The sequence below is a fragment of the Serinus canaria genome, chromosome 6, assembly GCF_022539315.1.
Source record: "Serinus canaria isolate serCan28SL12 chromosome 6, serCan2020, whole genome shotgun sequence".
Classification (NCBI taxonomy): Eukaryota; Metazoa; Chordata; class Aves; order Passeriformes; family Fringillidae; genus Serinus; species Serinus canaria.
Window position 1 is genome coordinate 21177693 of NC_066320.1, and position 15531 is coordinate 21193223.

Consider the following 15531-nt stretch of genomic DNA (forward strand, 5'->3'; position numbering starts at 1 on the left):
GAGTAACTCACAGCACAGCCTTTGCTGTGTGTTTAGCTGAGTCTCACATGCCATGAGTGAGTCGTACTGTCCCCTGCCTCTTCTGCCTATGTGGCTCCCTCTGATTTTGACAGCCACCTCTAGGCATGATACCATTAATGGGTGATATTTGGAGCTGCTGTCCTGGCAGGCTGTGTAGGCACCCTCCCCACCACTACAGAGACAAAGGATGTGCCAGCCAGTGCAGAGGAGCAGTGTGGCAGCAGTGCCTGCAGGGTGACTGCTGTGAAATTTAACATCCATCCCATCCAAGTCCATATACCTGCAGTGTTGATCCACAGGACAGGGCTGGCTTTGGGTTATTTCTCAGGAGTATAAAGAGGTATGGAGCTTAAAGGGAGTTCAGCCAAGGCTCTTTGGATGCTTACATCACCATGGGTCATGCCTGTCCCTCCCTGCTCACCTTCAAAGAATGAACCTGCTCAGGTGATGCCTCCATTGCACAAGCTGAGAGTATTGGGGACCAGGGGGTTAAAGCAATAAATATACTTCCAGTGTACCAGGGGTAAAACCACTTCAGTAAAATACAGAATTACTGTGAGAGGGCATGCTGATAGTGGCAAAATTCTGGGTGAAAAATGCAGAAAAGGTATTTATTGAATACATATGAATCTTCTGTATTTGGCAAAACAATTTGACACAGACTTCATAGCAGTTTTTAAGCACTTCTGTGGTTGAGGTTTCCTAAGTGGTCTTTCATTTGTTCTGTCCTTCTTCAGGTCTGCTGCACTTTCACAGTTCAGATTAATGTAACTAACAGTCATGTCACAGTTAATTGTCTCGATGAAAACTAGAGAAAAGAGCTGTTTCTATGTCAATATGTTGCTTACTCTTTTGCACCGAGTTACCAATTGATATTTTCCTCTTTCTTCCTCTAATTTGTACGTATTTGCGCGGTATTTTCCTGCTGTTCTTTCTGCTGCTCTCTCCCCTGACCCACAGCACAGCTGTTGCCTCTCCATGTCTCACTGGTTGGGAAATGCTGTCTTAAACTCCCTTCCCCAGAGATCCTCTTGACCTGTGCCCTGAATTTGTTCAAATTTGCTTTTTTTGAAATACATTATCTTTAATCCATTTTTCTTATTCTTCCACTGCCTTAAATTGCTGGGGTTTTTTGTTTTGTAACCACTTGCACTCAAATTTACTTCCATTTTTGGACTATTAATCAACTCTCTATATCAATAATATTCAAGTAATAAACATCCCCTCCCCTGTTACTGTCCCTTCTCCAGAGCAACTTTTCCTCACACATTCCTACAGCTTGCAGTGTCTGGGACCTGCTCTGCTCTGTCTTTAGCAGATAACATGGTAATTAAAATTACCAGTTCCTACCAACTCCATTTACTTTAGCTGCTCAAGTCAGACACTCAAATAGATGTCCTCTGTGTTCTGTTTGTTATTTATGAAGTTCTCTGGGACATTTTCTGTGCTCTTTTTTATTTTTCTTGGTCTCTGAAGACATGCACAGAATCTGTTTCTCACCTCCCTTTGAACCCCAAAATATTCTTCATACAAAAAAACTCCAATCAACCCTCCTATTTCCTTCTTCTATTTCCTAAGCAGGTGACATGCTTCCACATCAGCATTCCCCTCCAACACTCTTTCCATGAAGGATGTGTGAGGCTAATTGCTGAGGTTGTTTAAGTGTGTCTTGTTTGTTCTCCTGGCACTTAAGTGCAGACAGGGCTGCTTTGGCTCTGCACCTGGTGAGGAGGAGGAGTCTGGGCAGACCTGTGCTCTCAGAGCAAATCAATTGGTTCATGAGATCCTAAATGCCCCACACAACAGTGGTTTGTTGGCAGGGCTTGGTAAGGCTTGTAGGGCAGCAAAGAGCCAAAGAATTGATTGGAAGCTTGGAACATCTGGAATTATTGTGAAGATGCTGAAGACCTGCAACAAATACAGCTTAATGTTAGAGAAAGCTTGACCTTAATCTTGAGCTATCTACAAGAAACAAAAATCTAGCAGGGCAAGAGTATAGCAAGATCCAGGCACTAGAAAGCCAGAACAGTTTGGACTGAAAGCCAGGTGCCTGTTTTGACTGTGGATGCTAAATAACTGCAAAATCTCACATGGGGTAGGCTGATTTCCATAATTGCAGCAGATTTTAAGCTCTCAGTAGGTACCTTTATAAAATAACTGATCTGTCCTGCTAAAGGACTGGGTTTGAATTGTGCAGTCCACATGTGTGTCCCAGGCTGCCTGGTGCAGGACATCATGCTAACGATGCTGGTCTTTTCCAGCCATTCATCTGTGCCTCGAAAATCGGGTTCAGACTCCACCCTGTGTGCTTTGGTACAAGATTCCCCCAAAGATTAGCCGGGGAGAGCTCCTGCCAAGCCGGGTCCCTCCAGCTGAGCCGTATCTGAGAGCCCAGAGGAGCAGAGAGAGCCAGGGCCAGTTCCTTCAAATATTTTACAGATTAAGGCCGGGTCTGGGATCTGTGGGAATCGGTGGAGCTCTGACCCCGGTGGGTCGCGGTCCTTGCTGCGGCTCTCGCAGTCTGCCCCGGTAATTGCCGCTCTCCTCACCCGCCAGGCTCGCTCGGTCGCTGCCTGTTCAAACGCAGCCACACTCGCACTGCAGACGAGCCCTATGACATTATCCAAGTGCAGCTGGAGGCATCTATTTTGGCCTTGAAAATGCCTCTTTCTTGGCAGAGCTCTATGTTTATTATAATGCTGTCTGTAATGTGCAAAAGTACATTTCTGTTTTAACTTCCTTCTTTATGTACTAAAGAGTGTGGTTTTAATTAAGGATTTCAGATTGAAACATTTCCGGTTTTATGTGTTGTTTTTTTGGTTGGGGTTTTGGGTGTTCTTTTTTTTTTTTTTTTTTTTTTTTTAAGACAGTTTTCAGTTAAAATGTTTCAGAGTTTTGAAAAATACCAGATGCCCAGCTCACAAAGTGTGCGAAGAGCCGTAGTCACTCCCTCTTGCTGCAAGGGAAGTCAGCTGCTCCCTGGCTGAGCGGGAGCAGCCCGGGGCGGCCGATGGCGAGAGCGGGGTCAGCGGGCAGCGGAGGATGCTCCGCACCGGGACGGGCGGTGCCAGCAGCGCACCGTGCTGCGGCCCCTTGCACCATAGGAAACACTGACTCAGACCCACTAAACGAAGCACCTGATACTTGTGGGTTCTGGATTTGCTTCCCAATAGCAGAGGAGCTGGCCGGATCCCTGTTTAGCAACAGAGCGTTCCTGCTGCAGCACCCGGCACTGAGGGACTGCGGGCGCGCCCCTGCCATGCCCTGCAGCCACCAGTCCCCACCCATGAGAAAGGCAGTCAGACTTGTAAAGTAAACTGATTGTTCTGCTGCACATCAACTGCCTAAAAGGAATAATAAAAACAAGCCAGATTTTAACTCTCCTGGTAGTAGAAGAGCTCAAAAACATCTTATAAAGGCACCCCAAATTTTTGAAAACAGCAGGCAATGAAAGTTATGTTAAAACCAGGTTTCTTGAGACAGTCCCATGATTTTTGTGAGTTTGACTCATGATTTTTGAATGTTGGGGTTTGGCAACACTGAAGTCCTCAGTTTGAATTTGTTCCCGATGTGGTAGTTCAGGCTCCTCGCATGACTGATCAATGTCACTCTGCTCTGGAGCGGCCAGATCTGAGGGGTGGGAGGCAGAGGGCCTGGTACAAGGCTCTGCTCCTTCTGTGGCTCCAGCGATGCTGTGGGGTGGGTCTGGCTTGCGTGAGGCTCTTCTGAATCAAGCTGTGTGTCTGCCACGTGACAGCAGCTTAGGCAACAAAAAATGGAGTAGGGGAGCTGCTGAAGGGGATTGGTGAGCTAGATGCACAGCCTACCTGGGCTAAGCATTTTACTGAGATTAGAGGAACATGTTAAAAGCATGCTTTGTACCTGTGCATCTTTCATCCCTGTTTAGCCATGCAGCATCTGCACAGGGTGTTGTTCAGCCTGTGCTGCCCAGCTTGGTTTTTGCAGGGAAGTGCTGAGAACGTCTACCCTCTTGCTGCAGTGCTAGTGTTTCAGGTGCTTCTAGAAAAAGTATTTCTTAAAAAAATCTCTGCCTTGCAACTGTGGCAGATTGAAAGAACAATGTGGATGCATTCTGCCTGAGCAGCAAGTGATGCACGGGGTTGTGTGGGTTCTCCTCATGGCTGTTGTCATCTGCCCTACAGCTGGCAGGAGGAGGTGAGTGTGGGGACAGGCATGGTACAGTACTTGCCTTCTCACTCTGCCTTGTGTGACATCTTCCAGCTGAACCAGAGAGCCATAGCCAGAGAGCTAGGGCATTGTCTTCTATGTACCTCTGTGGTTTGGGCTGCGCAGGGTTTCCCGTGCCTGAGAGGTCAGACTCAGTCACAGAAGGTCACTGGAGGTCACAAGAGGTCCCCCTCCCTGTGGCTAGGGAGCAGCCCTGTGCAAGGACCAAGTCACCTCTCCTGGCAGCAAAGAAATGGCTCATTTTTGCACCTGAAGCCAGCTTTAAACTCAATAAATCACCATTCTCCCATCCGTGGGTAATGCTCTGCAGCTGCCCAGGTAACCCTGCTTCAACACTCCCCATCCCAATGGGATTTACAGCCCTGTCCTCCCAGTGAGTGGCCAGGGAGGGCGTTTGGTCCTCCCGTCAGCTGCTCCTGTCCATCTCTAGCTGCCTGCCATTTGGGAGCTGACCACTTCTTACCTATTTGGGAATGCTTTTAAATTGCATTTATGCTTTTAAATTGTTCCAGAAACTGCAGTTTGTTGATAAATCACAGTGATTGCAGAGAAGTGTTTTAACTAAACCATGTAAAAGAAGGAATGAGCTGCAGCGCAGCACTGCCAGCTGTCATTGGCTTTAGAAACACACATCATAGATTTTGTTGCTTTTCAGACAGCTGCGCTTATAGCTGTTCTTATAGCCATATAAAACAGTCATTCTGTCAGCAAAGGTCTGGCAGTGGAGCTGGGTTATGTCTGCAGCCGTGTTCCTGAGCCCGGCAGGTTTGCTCCTCCACGTGCATAGGTAAAGCCCGGAGGGAGGCACCTCTGTGGCAGTGGGGTAACCTGTCCCCAGAGTCACAGCTTTGCATGGGGTAAAGAGCAGAACACAGGGCTGTGCCCACCACCTGTGCAGGAGATGGTGCTGACAGAGCTTGTCTCCAGCACCCCTGGTCATTAGGAGTGGGGAGTTCCCACACTGAGAAAGGGTTTTGGAGGGTTTTACCCCAAGCCTGCAGTTGCTGTTCAGGAGTCTGTCTAACTGCAGGTCAGGTTCACCATCCAAAGCCTATTCTAGAAGCATTCACAGATCAGACCCTGTCTGCTGTGGTCCATCCTGTTTGGACTTTGAGCTAAAGCTGAGCCTCACAGAGACTGGGATTGGATTTTTAAAATTTCCTCAAGAGCTGGAAGATAGAGCTGTCAAATTTGAAGCTTTTCACAGGGTCAATATATAGCTTTTGATAAAAACCTCATCCTCTGCTCCTTTTCCTATGTAAAAGACCACTTTAAATGCCTGGAAAAAATAATATTTGAATGCTTTCTGCTCATTTTATTTGCATTCCTTTATCAAAAATGGAATGACTCGAGGAAGTTGCTGACCTGACTCACTGCTGCACACACTGTTTCCCACCAGCCCCTTGTGCAAGCAGTGTCAGTGAGATGGAATTGCCATGCAGGCTGTCACTGTCTCTTGACAGGACAAGCTGCCTCCCACGGAAGCCCCAAAGACACCCACTGCAGGCACTGCTGAGCACTGAGGATGATGAGGAGCTGTACTCAGGTTTTTCCTGGAGCAATTTCTGTGGCTCAAATCCAATGATCTGGGGTGGCCAAGAAGATGTGGAAGAGCAGGTGGTGCTCACAGTCTTATTTTCCCTTGCTCTGTTCTTCTGCTCCACTCAAACATGTAGCACTCTCCCTGCTCACCTCCGTATCCCTCTGAAACTTTAGAAGATGCTGGATTCATCCTGATCCAAAAGGGAAAATACCTTAAGTTATGCAGCAGGAAAAAACAGCTTCTTAGCTGTAACATGATCCTGGTTTCTTCCCAGATACCAGACTGGAATAGAGGGTTTGGAAATTGCCCCTCTGGCCATTATCTGAGCTTTACAGCACTTGAAGATTGAACCCAGATCCCACATCTCTTCTGAAGCTCCATGTCAATTTACACTTGTTCCTAGAAACCATTACTGTCCTGTGAGCTCTTTACCACAGGAGGATTGAAAACAGAGCTATTCTGCTCATTTGAGCTCTCTTTTTTTTTGCACGAAGGCAGAGCTCAGGGCTCATTCCTTTTTCTCACCATCTGAGGATTAAGCCCAATCCTGACTGTTATCCAACCTCGATACCATTTACACACTGAATTCAATGCCTATGGCTTTTATCTGAACCCTTAGAACATTTGGAAACAGGCCATGCCCCTTGTCTGGTATCAAAAGAATTATATTAATTTGGGATTCATTCCACAAAATGAGGCTGTCAGCCAGACTCCTTAGCAATTGGATATTGAACCCAGACCTCGTGGTTGTCTTCCAAGTTATATGCCAGTTGGGAACTCAGCCCACAGTCCGTGGCTGCTGGCCAAGCTCCTTATTGGCGAGAGATTGACACCAAGCCCCCAGACTGCTATTTCTGTGCGGCACTGTTAAGGACTAAACCTTGCTCACGTGGTCAGCATAATCACCTCTGCGCTGGCAGTGAAATGAAAAATCTAGTTAAAGACTTGAATGAATATTGAGGGTCAGTGTTCAGCTGCTTAAAGACCAGGGATGATGACAATTCCCTTGGAAAAAGGCCCCCTTGATACTCCAAAGGGAATAGCCCAGATCCCCCATCTGTCCTCCAGCTGGATATAAAATCCAGGTTCTCATTAACACAGTGCACAGCATTTCTTTGCTGGCTGGCAGTATTAAAGCCAGTTCCTCCAACTTTCAGGTATTCTTCAGATGGGATTAAACTAGATCCCTTTTCTGTAGCACCATTAGGCTCTGCCAAAGCACTTGTTGTCACTCAGAACAGACCTCCAACGTTGCACCTTGCCTTGGAGCAATAGGAAAGCCTGGCAGGTCAAGGAGAGCAAGGGACAGTTCTGAAAACCTCAGTCCTCTTTGGAGGGCATTAAAAGACTGACCAGGTAGAGAGATCATTTCAGGTGAAATGTGTATCTGAGGCAAGCAAATTTTTCCCTCCAGCCAGCAATTTTGCCCAGGAATTCTTCAGCATCTTTATACAGTGTGGTTTTACTGCATGGCAAGATGCTTCAGAAAACCGAATTAAAACCAAACAACTTCCCAGCTGGGATGGTCATCATTAGAATGCAGTTTCCAGCAACTGTGTGGCTTTCTTGGTAGCCTTGAAATCTCTAAAATTCTCATTAAGCAACAATTTTGAAGGAATGGCTTAGCATGCAGCTACAACAGGAAAATCTTCCCATGGTCCGGTGGGATGGTACAGTGCACATGGACAGTGTGGGATGTTGCTTTCCTCTGAACTTGCTGTGATGGTGAAGGCTTATCTTTGATGCTCTAACTGTGCATATTGTGGATGGAGGGTTCTGGTCACCTTGTCTGACACGCTGTTGTAACTGGGGATGCAATCCTTTGGAAGATTTCAAGCCAGTGTTGCAGACCTGTCCCATGGGTCTGGAGTTACTCTAATTGTCTGCTGCATATCTTCTGATTCATTTTTATTTGCTAAGAAAACATCAAGTCCTTGCCACACACAAGTGCTTTTATGAGGATTTTTGATGGAAGAGAGACAGAGCAAATGGGATTCAGATGACCGTGGTGCAAATTTGTTTGTAAATAAATTTTCCATGTACCCACTTGTTTTTCTGTAAGAGGGAATATCTTTATTTTTCCATTCATTGGTCTGACCAGTCATCTTACTCATCTCTAGTCTGAACAGCTTGTACTGCCCTTTCTGCCCCCTCCCTGTAAAGTTCTCTTTGGGCTTCTCTTTGCCAGGTCTTTCCCAGTGCCATCACTCTGCTATCTCCTCTGGGGTGCTCAGGGGCAGGGGATGCTGTTTGCTTCAGTGCTGGCACCAGGAGATGTGTGCAGGGATGCTCCATGCTTGCCCAGAATTTATGGAGAAGGCGGAGTTAAGCAATATCTGTGACTAGTTGAAATCATTATTTCTAGAGCTGCTTTTCTTTGCTCTATCCACAGAAGGGTTCATCTGTTGTTCACTGGATTGGTCTCTCAGCTAACCTGGGGATTTGGGAATTGTGCTGTGAGCTGCCCACCCCATGCTCAGCTCTCATCTCACCCTCCTCGGTGCTTGCATACTCTGTACATGCAAGAGATGGATGTGGTGAATGGGGGGGATAGAGGGGGAACAGGCTCTTCTTTCCCATCCTTCTGGTTGCCTTCCCAGAGTTACAAAAGCCCCTGGCACACCCTGGCTGCCATGTCCTTCCATCCCTCAGCCCACTGACTGATCCCAGCTTCCGTCTCAGTGTGCACATGAATTTCCACTCCTCATGCTAAACTCTGCCAAAGCAAAATTCCTGAAGCAGAATAAAAAATGTGGAAGGCTTTCAAACCCAGAGATTCTTGAACTGTCCCTCTTACCAAACAGCGGTCAATACTGTGCTCCTTATAAAGGCTCTAGTATAATGTTTAATTCAGTAACTACAACTGGAAAGTCTTTCCAATTATTTTAAACTGCCAGAGATATTTTAATGTGCCTCAGATTTTGTGTTGGCATGCTACAGAGTTAAGTGCCATCCATCTTTCAGAGAACATTAAAATTTAGCCTTGTATAAAAAGAAGAATAATGGGAAAGAATCCCAAAGGACATACTTGTCCCTTGAACCCCACCATTATTTGTGGTTTTACAGACACCTTCTGCATTTTGAAATTGTTTGTCTCTCTCTGTGCAGGGTATGAGATCAATACAAGCAGTTAAAAGCTTTAATTTCTGTGCAGAGCTTCATGTGAGGACAGGACTGGGAGCAGATCTTCACTGGTGGCCACCCAGACGTGCATTGTCAGGCTGTATTCACTCCCCAGATTAGTTGAAGCCTCTGCAACCAATGATGTAAAAGTTTGAGAAATCACAAATATCTTCTGATTCCATTTTTGTGCCAGGGCTTAGTGGCCTCTGTCTCTGACTACTGGCTGCTGTTTGTCCCAAACCCACCAAGCCACCCACCCCAGTGAGACCCCCCCCACCAACACTGCTGCTGGGTGTGAGGGGATGGAGCTTGGGGCTTTACTGTCTCAGGCAGCCTCACTCCAACTACATGAGCATTATAAAAGGGAGAAGATGACTCTCAGCATCCTTGCACATTTCTTTTTCTTTTTTTTTTTTGTTATTCCTCCTTGCTGAGCTGAAGCGGCACATGAGTGCTGAGCATGTGCATCTCTGCACTGGGCAGAGGGGGAGAAGGAGCAAGGAGAACATCTTATAAATCTAGTTCTGCTCGATTAAGATTCATTCTGGTACGACAATGGCTTTTTCTATTGAAGTGCTTTGTGAAAGCCTTGCCTAATGATCTGTTAGCTGGGGAAAGGTTAAATTCCTGTATGATTTTTTTTGTTTGATGAAGAAAAAACAGTGCAATTATCCAGAATTCAAAGTGAGTTTTAGCCAGCTGTTAATAATACTGTGATTCCTCATGTTCTCATTACTCAAAAGTAATGTTGCCGTCCCTAGTCATGGCAGTAAAATATTTATAGCATTTTCTTATGGCCTTATTTGTACATATGGAGGACTGGACATCACTCAAAGTCTTCTAAATGGGCTTCTTTTTGTGCTTTAGCCATCCATGGAATCATTTGGTTTGAAAAAGAACTCTAAGATCATTCAGTCCAACCATTATCCTAATACTGCCAACTCCATCACTAAACTGTCCCTAAGTGCCACACCTACACATCTTTTAATATCTCCAGGGGTAGTGGTTCAACCACTTCCCTAGACAGGCTGTTCCAATGCTTGATAATGCCTTCAGTGAAGAATTTTTTTCTTGCATCCAATCCAAATGTCCCCTGGCACAGCTTAAGGCTTTTTCCTCTTGTCCTATCCCTTGTTGCTTGGGAGAAGAAGCCAACCTCCACTTGCTACACGCTCCTCTCAGGTAATTGGTAGAGGGATAAGGTCTCCCCTGAGCATCCTTTTCTCCAGGCTGGATACCCCCAGCTCCTTCATTTGCTCCTCACAAGACTTGTGCTCCAGACCTTTCACCAGGTTTTTTTGTCCCTCTCTGGACATGCTCCAGCATCTCAACACCTTTCTTACTGTGAGGGGCCCAAAACTGAACACAGCAGTCAAGGTGCAGCATCACCAGTGCTGAGTACAGGGGGACAATTACTGCCCTTGTCCTGCTGGCCACACTGCTGCTGATACAAGCCAGGATGCCGTTGGCCCCCTTGGCCACTTAAGCACGCTGCTGTCATACACTGCATGACAGTATTCTTGTCATCTAACTGCAGCTGTCTGAAACAAAAGATGTCCAGTTTTTAAGGCAATCATCTCGGAGGTGAGAGACATCCCTTTAACCACTAATGGTTAATTAGCTGTGCAAACTGATCATCAAGACTCTGCCAGGGTCACTGCACTGGTGCTTCCAAGTTTGCACTATCCCAAGACAGTTGCCAAGAATGAAGGAGGGAAGTGAATTCAGTACCTGCTAGTCTTGCTATCAAGAGTGGCCATTTTAACAATCTGGTGTGATGCAGAGATAGGTTTATTAGTACTTTTCTGCTCTTTGTAGCTTCAGTGCAGGCTATAGGTCCATCTGTCCTGGGAGACCACTGGAAACGTGCAGGACCGAACCCCAGACATCTGTGTGTTTCTCCTAGCTCACTCCCCTGATTGCTGAGGTTTCCAGCTTGGAAAGTCGTGGCAGAACATGAAATACACGTGGCATCTCTGCGTCCAGGCACACGGAAACAAAATAAGTGTCATGGGGAAAATATAATTTCACAGTGGCAGGCCCTGTGTTGGGATAAACAGACGTCTTGTTTCCTCTCATGGATGCATGGAAAATCAATTCCCAGTCTTTGCAGTGGCTCCTAAACGTGAATGAAATTCGCTTTTGTAGTACAGTTGTTTTGTGCCAGTGAAAAGGTTTCATTTCCAGCAGGGGAACTGTGGGTAACACCTTTTTTGCTATCCTGTTTTGTCATTCAGGTGTCTATCTTCTCCTCTTTAACGGAATCTCATTTCAAGTGCAGCTTTTTGCCTGGGGGTCTGAAGTAAATCAGTAATAAGTAACTGTATCTGTCTCTAATTCACTAAACATCCAGAAAAACAGCTAATGTGCCTGAACCACTGGGATGAATACATTAGATTAATCTAATTCATCTACTTTTCACTCAGACAACCAGTAGCGTTTTGAAAAAGGTTGTGGAAGGGAGTGAGAATTTCTCTTCCACATTTTTGCATTCTTCTTTCCATAACTTTCCTGTGTTGCATTAAATGTCAGCTATTCAGTTAGCTTATTTCCTGGACGCTCCTTAAAACTTTACTTTAAAAGGCAAGTTTATTCTTCTCAGAGCTGGATCTGTATTCACTGAGACTTTCAGTGACCAGGAAAGGCAACAGAATAAACACAGAAATACAGTGAACAGCTAATCCCACCTGGAGTGAGCAGCTCCCTTTTATTACTCTTCCACTTGCACCTCAGGTGGGCAGCATGGCTACAGGAAACCTTGGAGCATCACTGCTGGGCTTAGAGCAATTCCCTGAATGTGTGATGGCCTTCCCTATATCCCCTTCATCTCCCTTGGCAAAGGTGGTGCATGCTATCACCCTGGTGCCATGGCAAGTTTGATGTATCCTCTGCTCCTTTATGCCCCACTTTTTTGGAAATGTACAAACAGACCCAGAGCAGGCTGCCTAGACCCTTCACTGTAACAACAAATTACTGGAAGCTGACCTAGGTGTGAGTATTTCTCACTGCAGTTCAGCCTAGATAAGGGTTACCTCAGTTTCTGGAGAGAATACAGTGTGCAGTCCTTTGTGTACAAAGCCTCAGACTCCATCAAGGTGTTAGGCCTAAATGGCTGCTTTGCTGCCCGCAAGTCCTGCTCTCCTGTCAGAAGATTGCTTCAGTGTAATTTGTTCTTGGCACTCTCCTGTGGTTGTTGATCATCTCCTTATATTTTGTAAGTGCTGACAAGAAACTTGGTTATTTGTCCAAGTGTTTTTCTGGGACCTGAAGCCAGTCTGCCTACTCCGTAATTCCCAAGCGCCTCCTTCCCCTCTTCTGAAAGGGGAGCCTATGGTCTGCCCTCCCTGGCCCCCTGGAACCTCCCTATCCCTGGTGGCTCTTCACAGTTAAGTGGTTGCATCTCCAAGGCTGCTTCAGGAAGCTTGCTGAGTGTCCTGGGATGCAGTTCAACAGGCAGGGATGGTTGAAAACACCAGAGTTATCTAATTGCCCTCTAACCAAATCTCGCTGTCACGTGAGTTGGTGTCCTGCTAACACTGGCATTAGCTTCATCAGCAATTTGATTGCTGTTGAGTTTTTAGGGAGGTTTTCATAAAGAGCATTAAGTGTTTTGTCTCTCTGTCCTGTGTTAATGTTGCACCTCCCCAAACAGTGGGTCACCTCTTTCTTTGGTCTCTCCTGTTGCTGCTGGCTGGTGCCCCCACTGCTCATCGAGGCCACAGTACAGGGAGATGCCATCCAGGCAGTTTTGGGGCCAGCAGATAGGACACAGATCCCACAAAGCCCCCAGCACCCTGGGAGGGCCTGCTGGCAGCAGGGTTTGGCCAGGCTGTCACTAGGCAGGGAGCCCCTCTCTCCCCAGGCTCAGGGGTGACACAGAGCTCCACTCTTTGTGTGCAGGACAGATGCCAGCCAGGTGCACAATGCATGGAGCCTGTACTAGGTAATTGCTAGGACTGGGTTACTGCACTGGGGCTGCAGTGCAAAGACCAGGCTGCTGTGGGGTGCAGGAGAGGTAGCAGCTTTAGGGTGGTGACTTCCTCGTCCTCTCCCCAGACACTGCAGGGATCTGCTCTGAAAGAGATGCAAGGCAGAGTAAGCACAGGAAAGGACAAACTTTCCTTGCCAAGAGCAGATGAAAAGCGATGTTATAAAGTCACTTGTCTCTGGTAACATGGCCCTAGCTCTGACACAGAGGTGGAGGGCATCCAAGTTTCATGCTGGAAGGAGATGAACCCACACCTGGAATCCTATCTGGGTTTCAAAGGTCAGGTGCCTTTCTGTGGTTACAGATGTCGTGGGGATGGCATTTGACCCTGGCTCATCCTACATAGAAGGCAAGGTATGATGGACAGCAGGATCATTTGAACCCTCCTGGAACTAGCTTTCTTTTGAATTACAAACTGTTTTTTGTTTCTTCCCAGCCAGGTCTCTAGACAAACTCTATAACTTTGCTGACTGCTCTGGCCTTCACCTGATCTTTGCACTGAATGCTTTGCGCCGAAATCCCAACAACTCCTGGAACAGCTCCAATGCCCTCAGCCTGCTGAAGTACAGTGCCAGCAAGAAGTACAACATCTCCTGGGAGCTGGGCAACGGTGAGTGTTGTAACAGGAGAGCCACGGGAATGAAGCTTGCTGTAGCAGAAAGATACTCAGTTTTGGAAGAGGATACTTGTAGCTCCCAGGATGCTTTACCAGTGTATTTTCGGAGGGATTTAAAGGCCCCTGCTGTAAGGCAGCACCACCTCTAAGACTTGGTGGGAGAGAGTCTCTTAGCTGGACATTTCTCTCAGCTGGTATTAAGCTCATGAAATGTTTATGCCCTGGCTTCTGGGCCCAGCTGGTCCTGGGGTGGGGCAGGCCTACTGCAGATACTTGTATGGTGGCTACTGTGACAAGTGAAGTGGGCAACCCTATGTGACAGGAGCATGACACCAAGGTACAGCTCCTTCATCCAACACACAGAAAAAGGGGCACAGGAGAGCAGGCAGTGGCTATCATCCACTCCTCAGAGGCTCCTTCTGTTGCTCTGCAGAGCTGCCTGCATCCTCTGTGGAGCTCAATCTGTCTGACAGGGTGAGCTGTGTGTCTGGAATCGCAGAGGAGGAAGCAGAGCTGATGAGTTTTGCCGTTTTGCCTGTCAATTTTTCTTTTCTCAGAGCCCAATAACTATCGGACACTGATGGGCCGCTCGGTGAATGGCAGCCAGCTGGGCAAGGACTACACCCAGCTGAGAAGCCTGCTGCAGCTCATCCGCACCTATTCCAGAGCACACCTCTATGGGCCGAACATTGGAAGGCCCAGAAAGAATGTTGTTGCTTTCCTGGAAGGGTAAGTGGTGTTGGGTTGATCAAAAAGAGCTCAGAAAGTCCTCCTGAGACCAATGCCCTTGGCAGCAGGAAGGCTTGCTCCTTGGCTTCCCAATGTCCAACAGCCTCCAGGACAGTGAAGCTCTGTGTGGCTGAGCCACCATAGTACCAGAAGCTTTGGAACACGGTCATGTGTATGGCTAAAGTTCCACAGAGGTGCCTGGTGGGATCTTGGGATGGACTGATTTACACTGTCCCAAGGATTTCCAGCGTTTCCCAATTATAGGCAGACTGAGGTGCCCACCTTTTTGGGATGTTAAGATAGTGCAGTGGTGTGGATGCAGGCTGCTGCAAGCCCAAGAGCTGCAGGGTGAGGATGTGGGTCCTGGCACTACTTACCAATGTGCATGTTATTATCTCTGAGTCCTCCTGGACAAATTGCTTTGCTCTTCCCATTTGGTGATTTCTTCTCCTTGCGCTTTCTCCATCTGTGCAGAGGAAGAACCTGTTGCAACTTTCTCCACTGGCCAAGTTCTCTTCTCCCTCCTAGGGGGATTGGCGTGTCTCTAGTTTAGGAAGGCCAGAGGTGGAGAAGGAATGGTGACAGAGAGGGACGCGGACACCTGGAGGTGACATTGGACAGCTACAGGAATCAGGGAGGTGTGGGAGCCTGCTGGCAGCAGGAGTTGGGTCTGTGTGGCTCGAAGACCATGCAGCAGAAGGGAAATTCCCTGCAGGACTGTAAACAGAAACTCCAGTGCAGAAGGCTGGGCAGGGGGAGGTGTGGAAGGGACTCTGCTGGGAGCAAAGCTGGGTCTAGCATTCATTAACATCTGCAGGAATGATCTGGCAGAAACAATAAACAGCACACTGATGCAGTCCCCAGCGAGGCGGGGAGGGAGCCAGGGCCAGATTCTCAGCTCTGCTGCAGCAGCACAAAGAGACCATAAAGCTGGTTGAACCAGCTGCGACGCCAGCATCCCTCCCACTGACGAGAGTGAGGGAACAGCCCCTGTGCCCACAGCTCGGCTGCCACGGGTGCCACGCGAGAGCGGCACACATGGAGCCCCACGCCCGGTACCGCGCCGGAGCGGCGCAGGAGGAGCTGCAAAATGCTGTAGTAGCCTTGATCAGCAGGAAATCTATTAGCGCCAGGAGGAGCAGGCTGAGTAAGGAAAACAATGGGGATGAGAGCCAAGAAGCTATTAGAGAAAGGGAAGTCCTACTGCTGTGTTTGCCCTTCGTGCACCGCAGCCGGGTCCCAGGGAAGAGGGGTCGGAAGAGCCAAGTCGCACGGCCAGGGTGGTCCAGCAGCTGAATATTG

At 47.7% G+C, this 15531-nt stretch overlaps 1 protein-coding gene across 3 annotated transcripts in view; it reads left to right on the forward strand.

The window, feature by feature from the left end:
- The window catches only part of HPSE2 (heparanase 2 (inactive)), a 105061-nt gene that overhangs the window by 58124 nt on the left and 31406 nt on the right, over nucleotides 1–15531 (forward strand). For all 3 annotated transcript variants that reach the window (XM_030241005.2, XM_050976123.1, XM_050976124.1), the window contains 2 exons: nucleotides 13321–13494; nucleotides 14058–14229. In XM_030241005.2, coding sequence (XP_030096865.1) covers nucleotides 13321–13494; nucleotides 14058–14229 — 346 coding nt within the window. The remainder of the gene's footprint in view (nucleotides 1–13320; nucleotides 13495–14057; nucleotides 14230–15531) is intronic.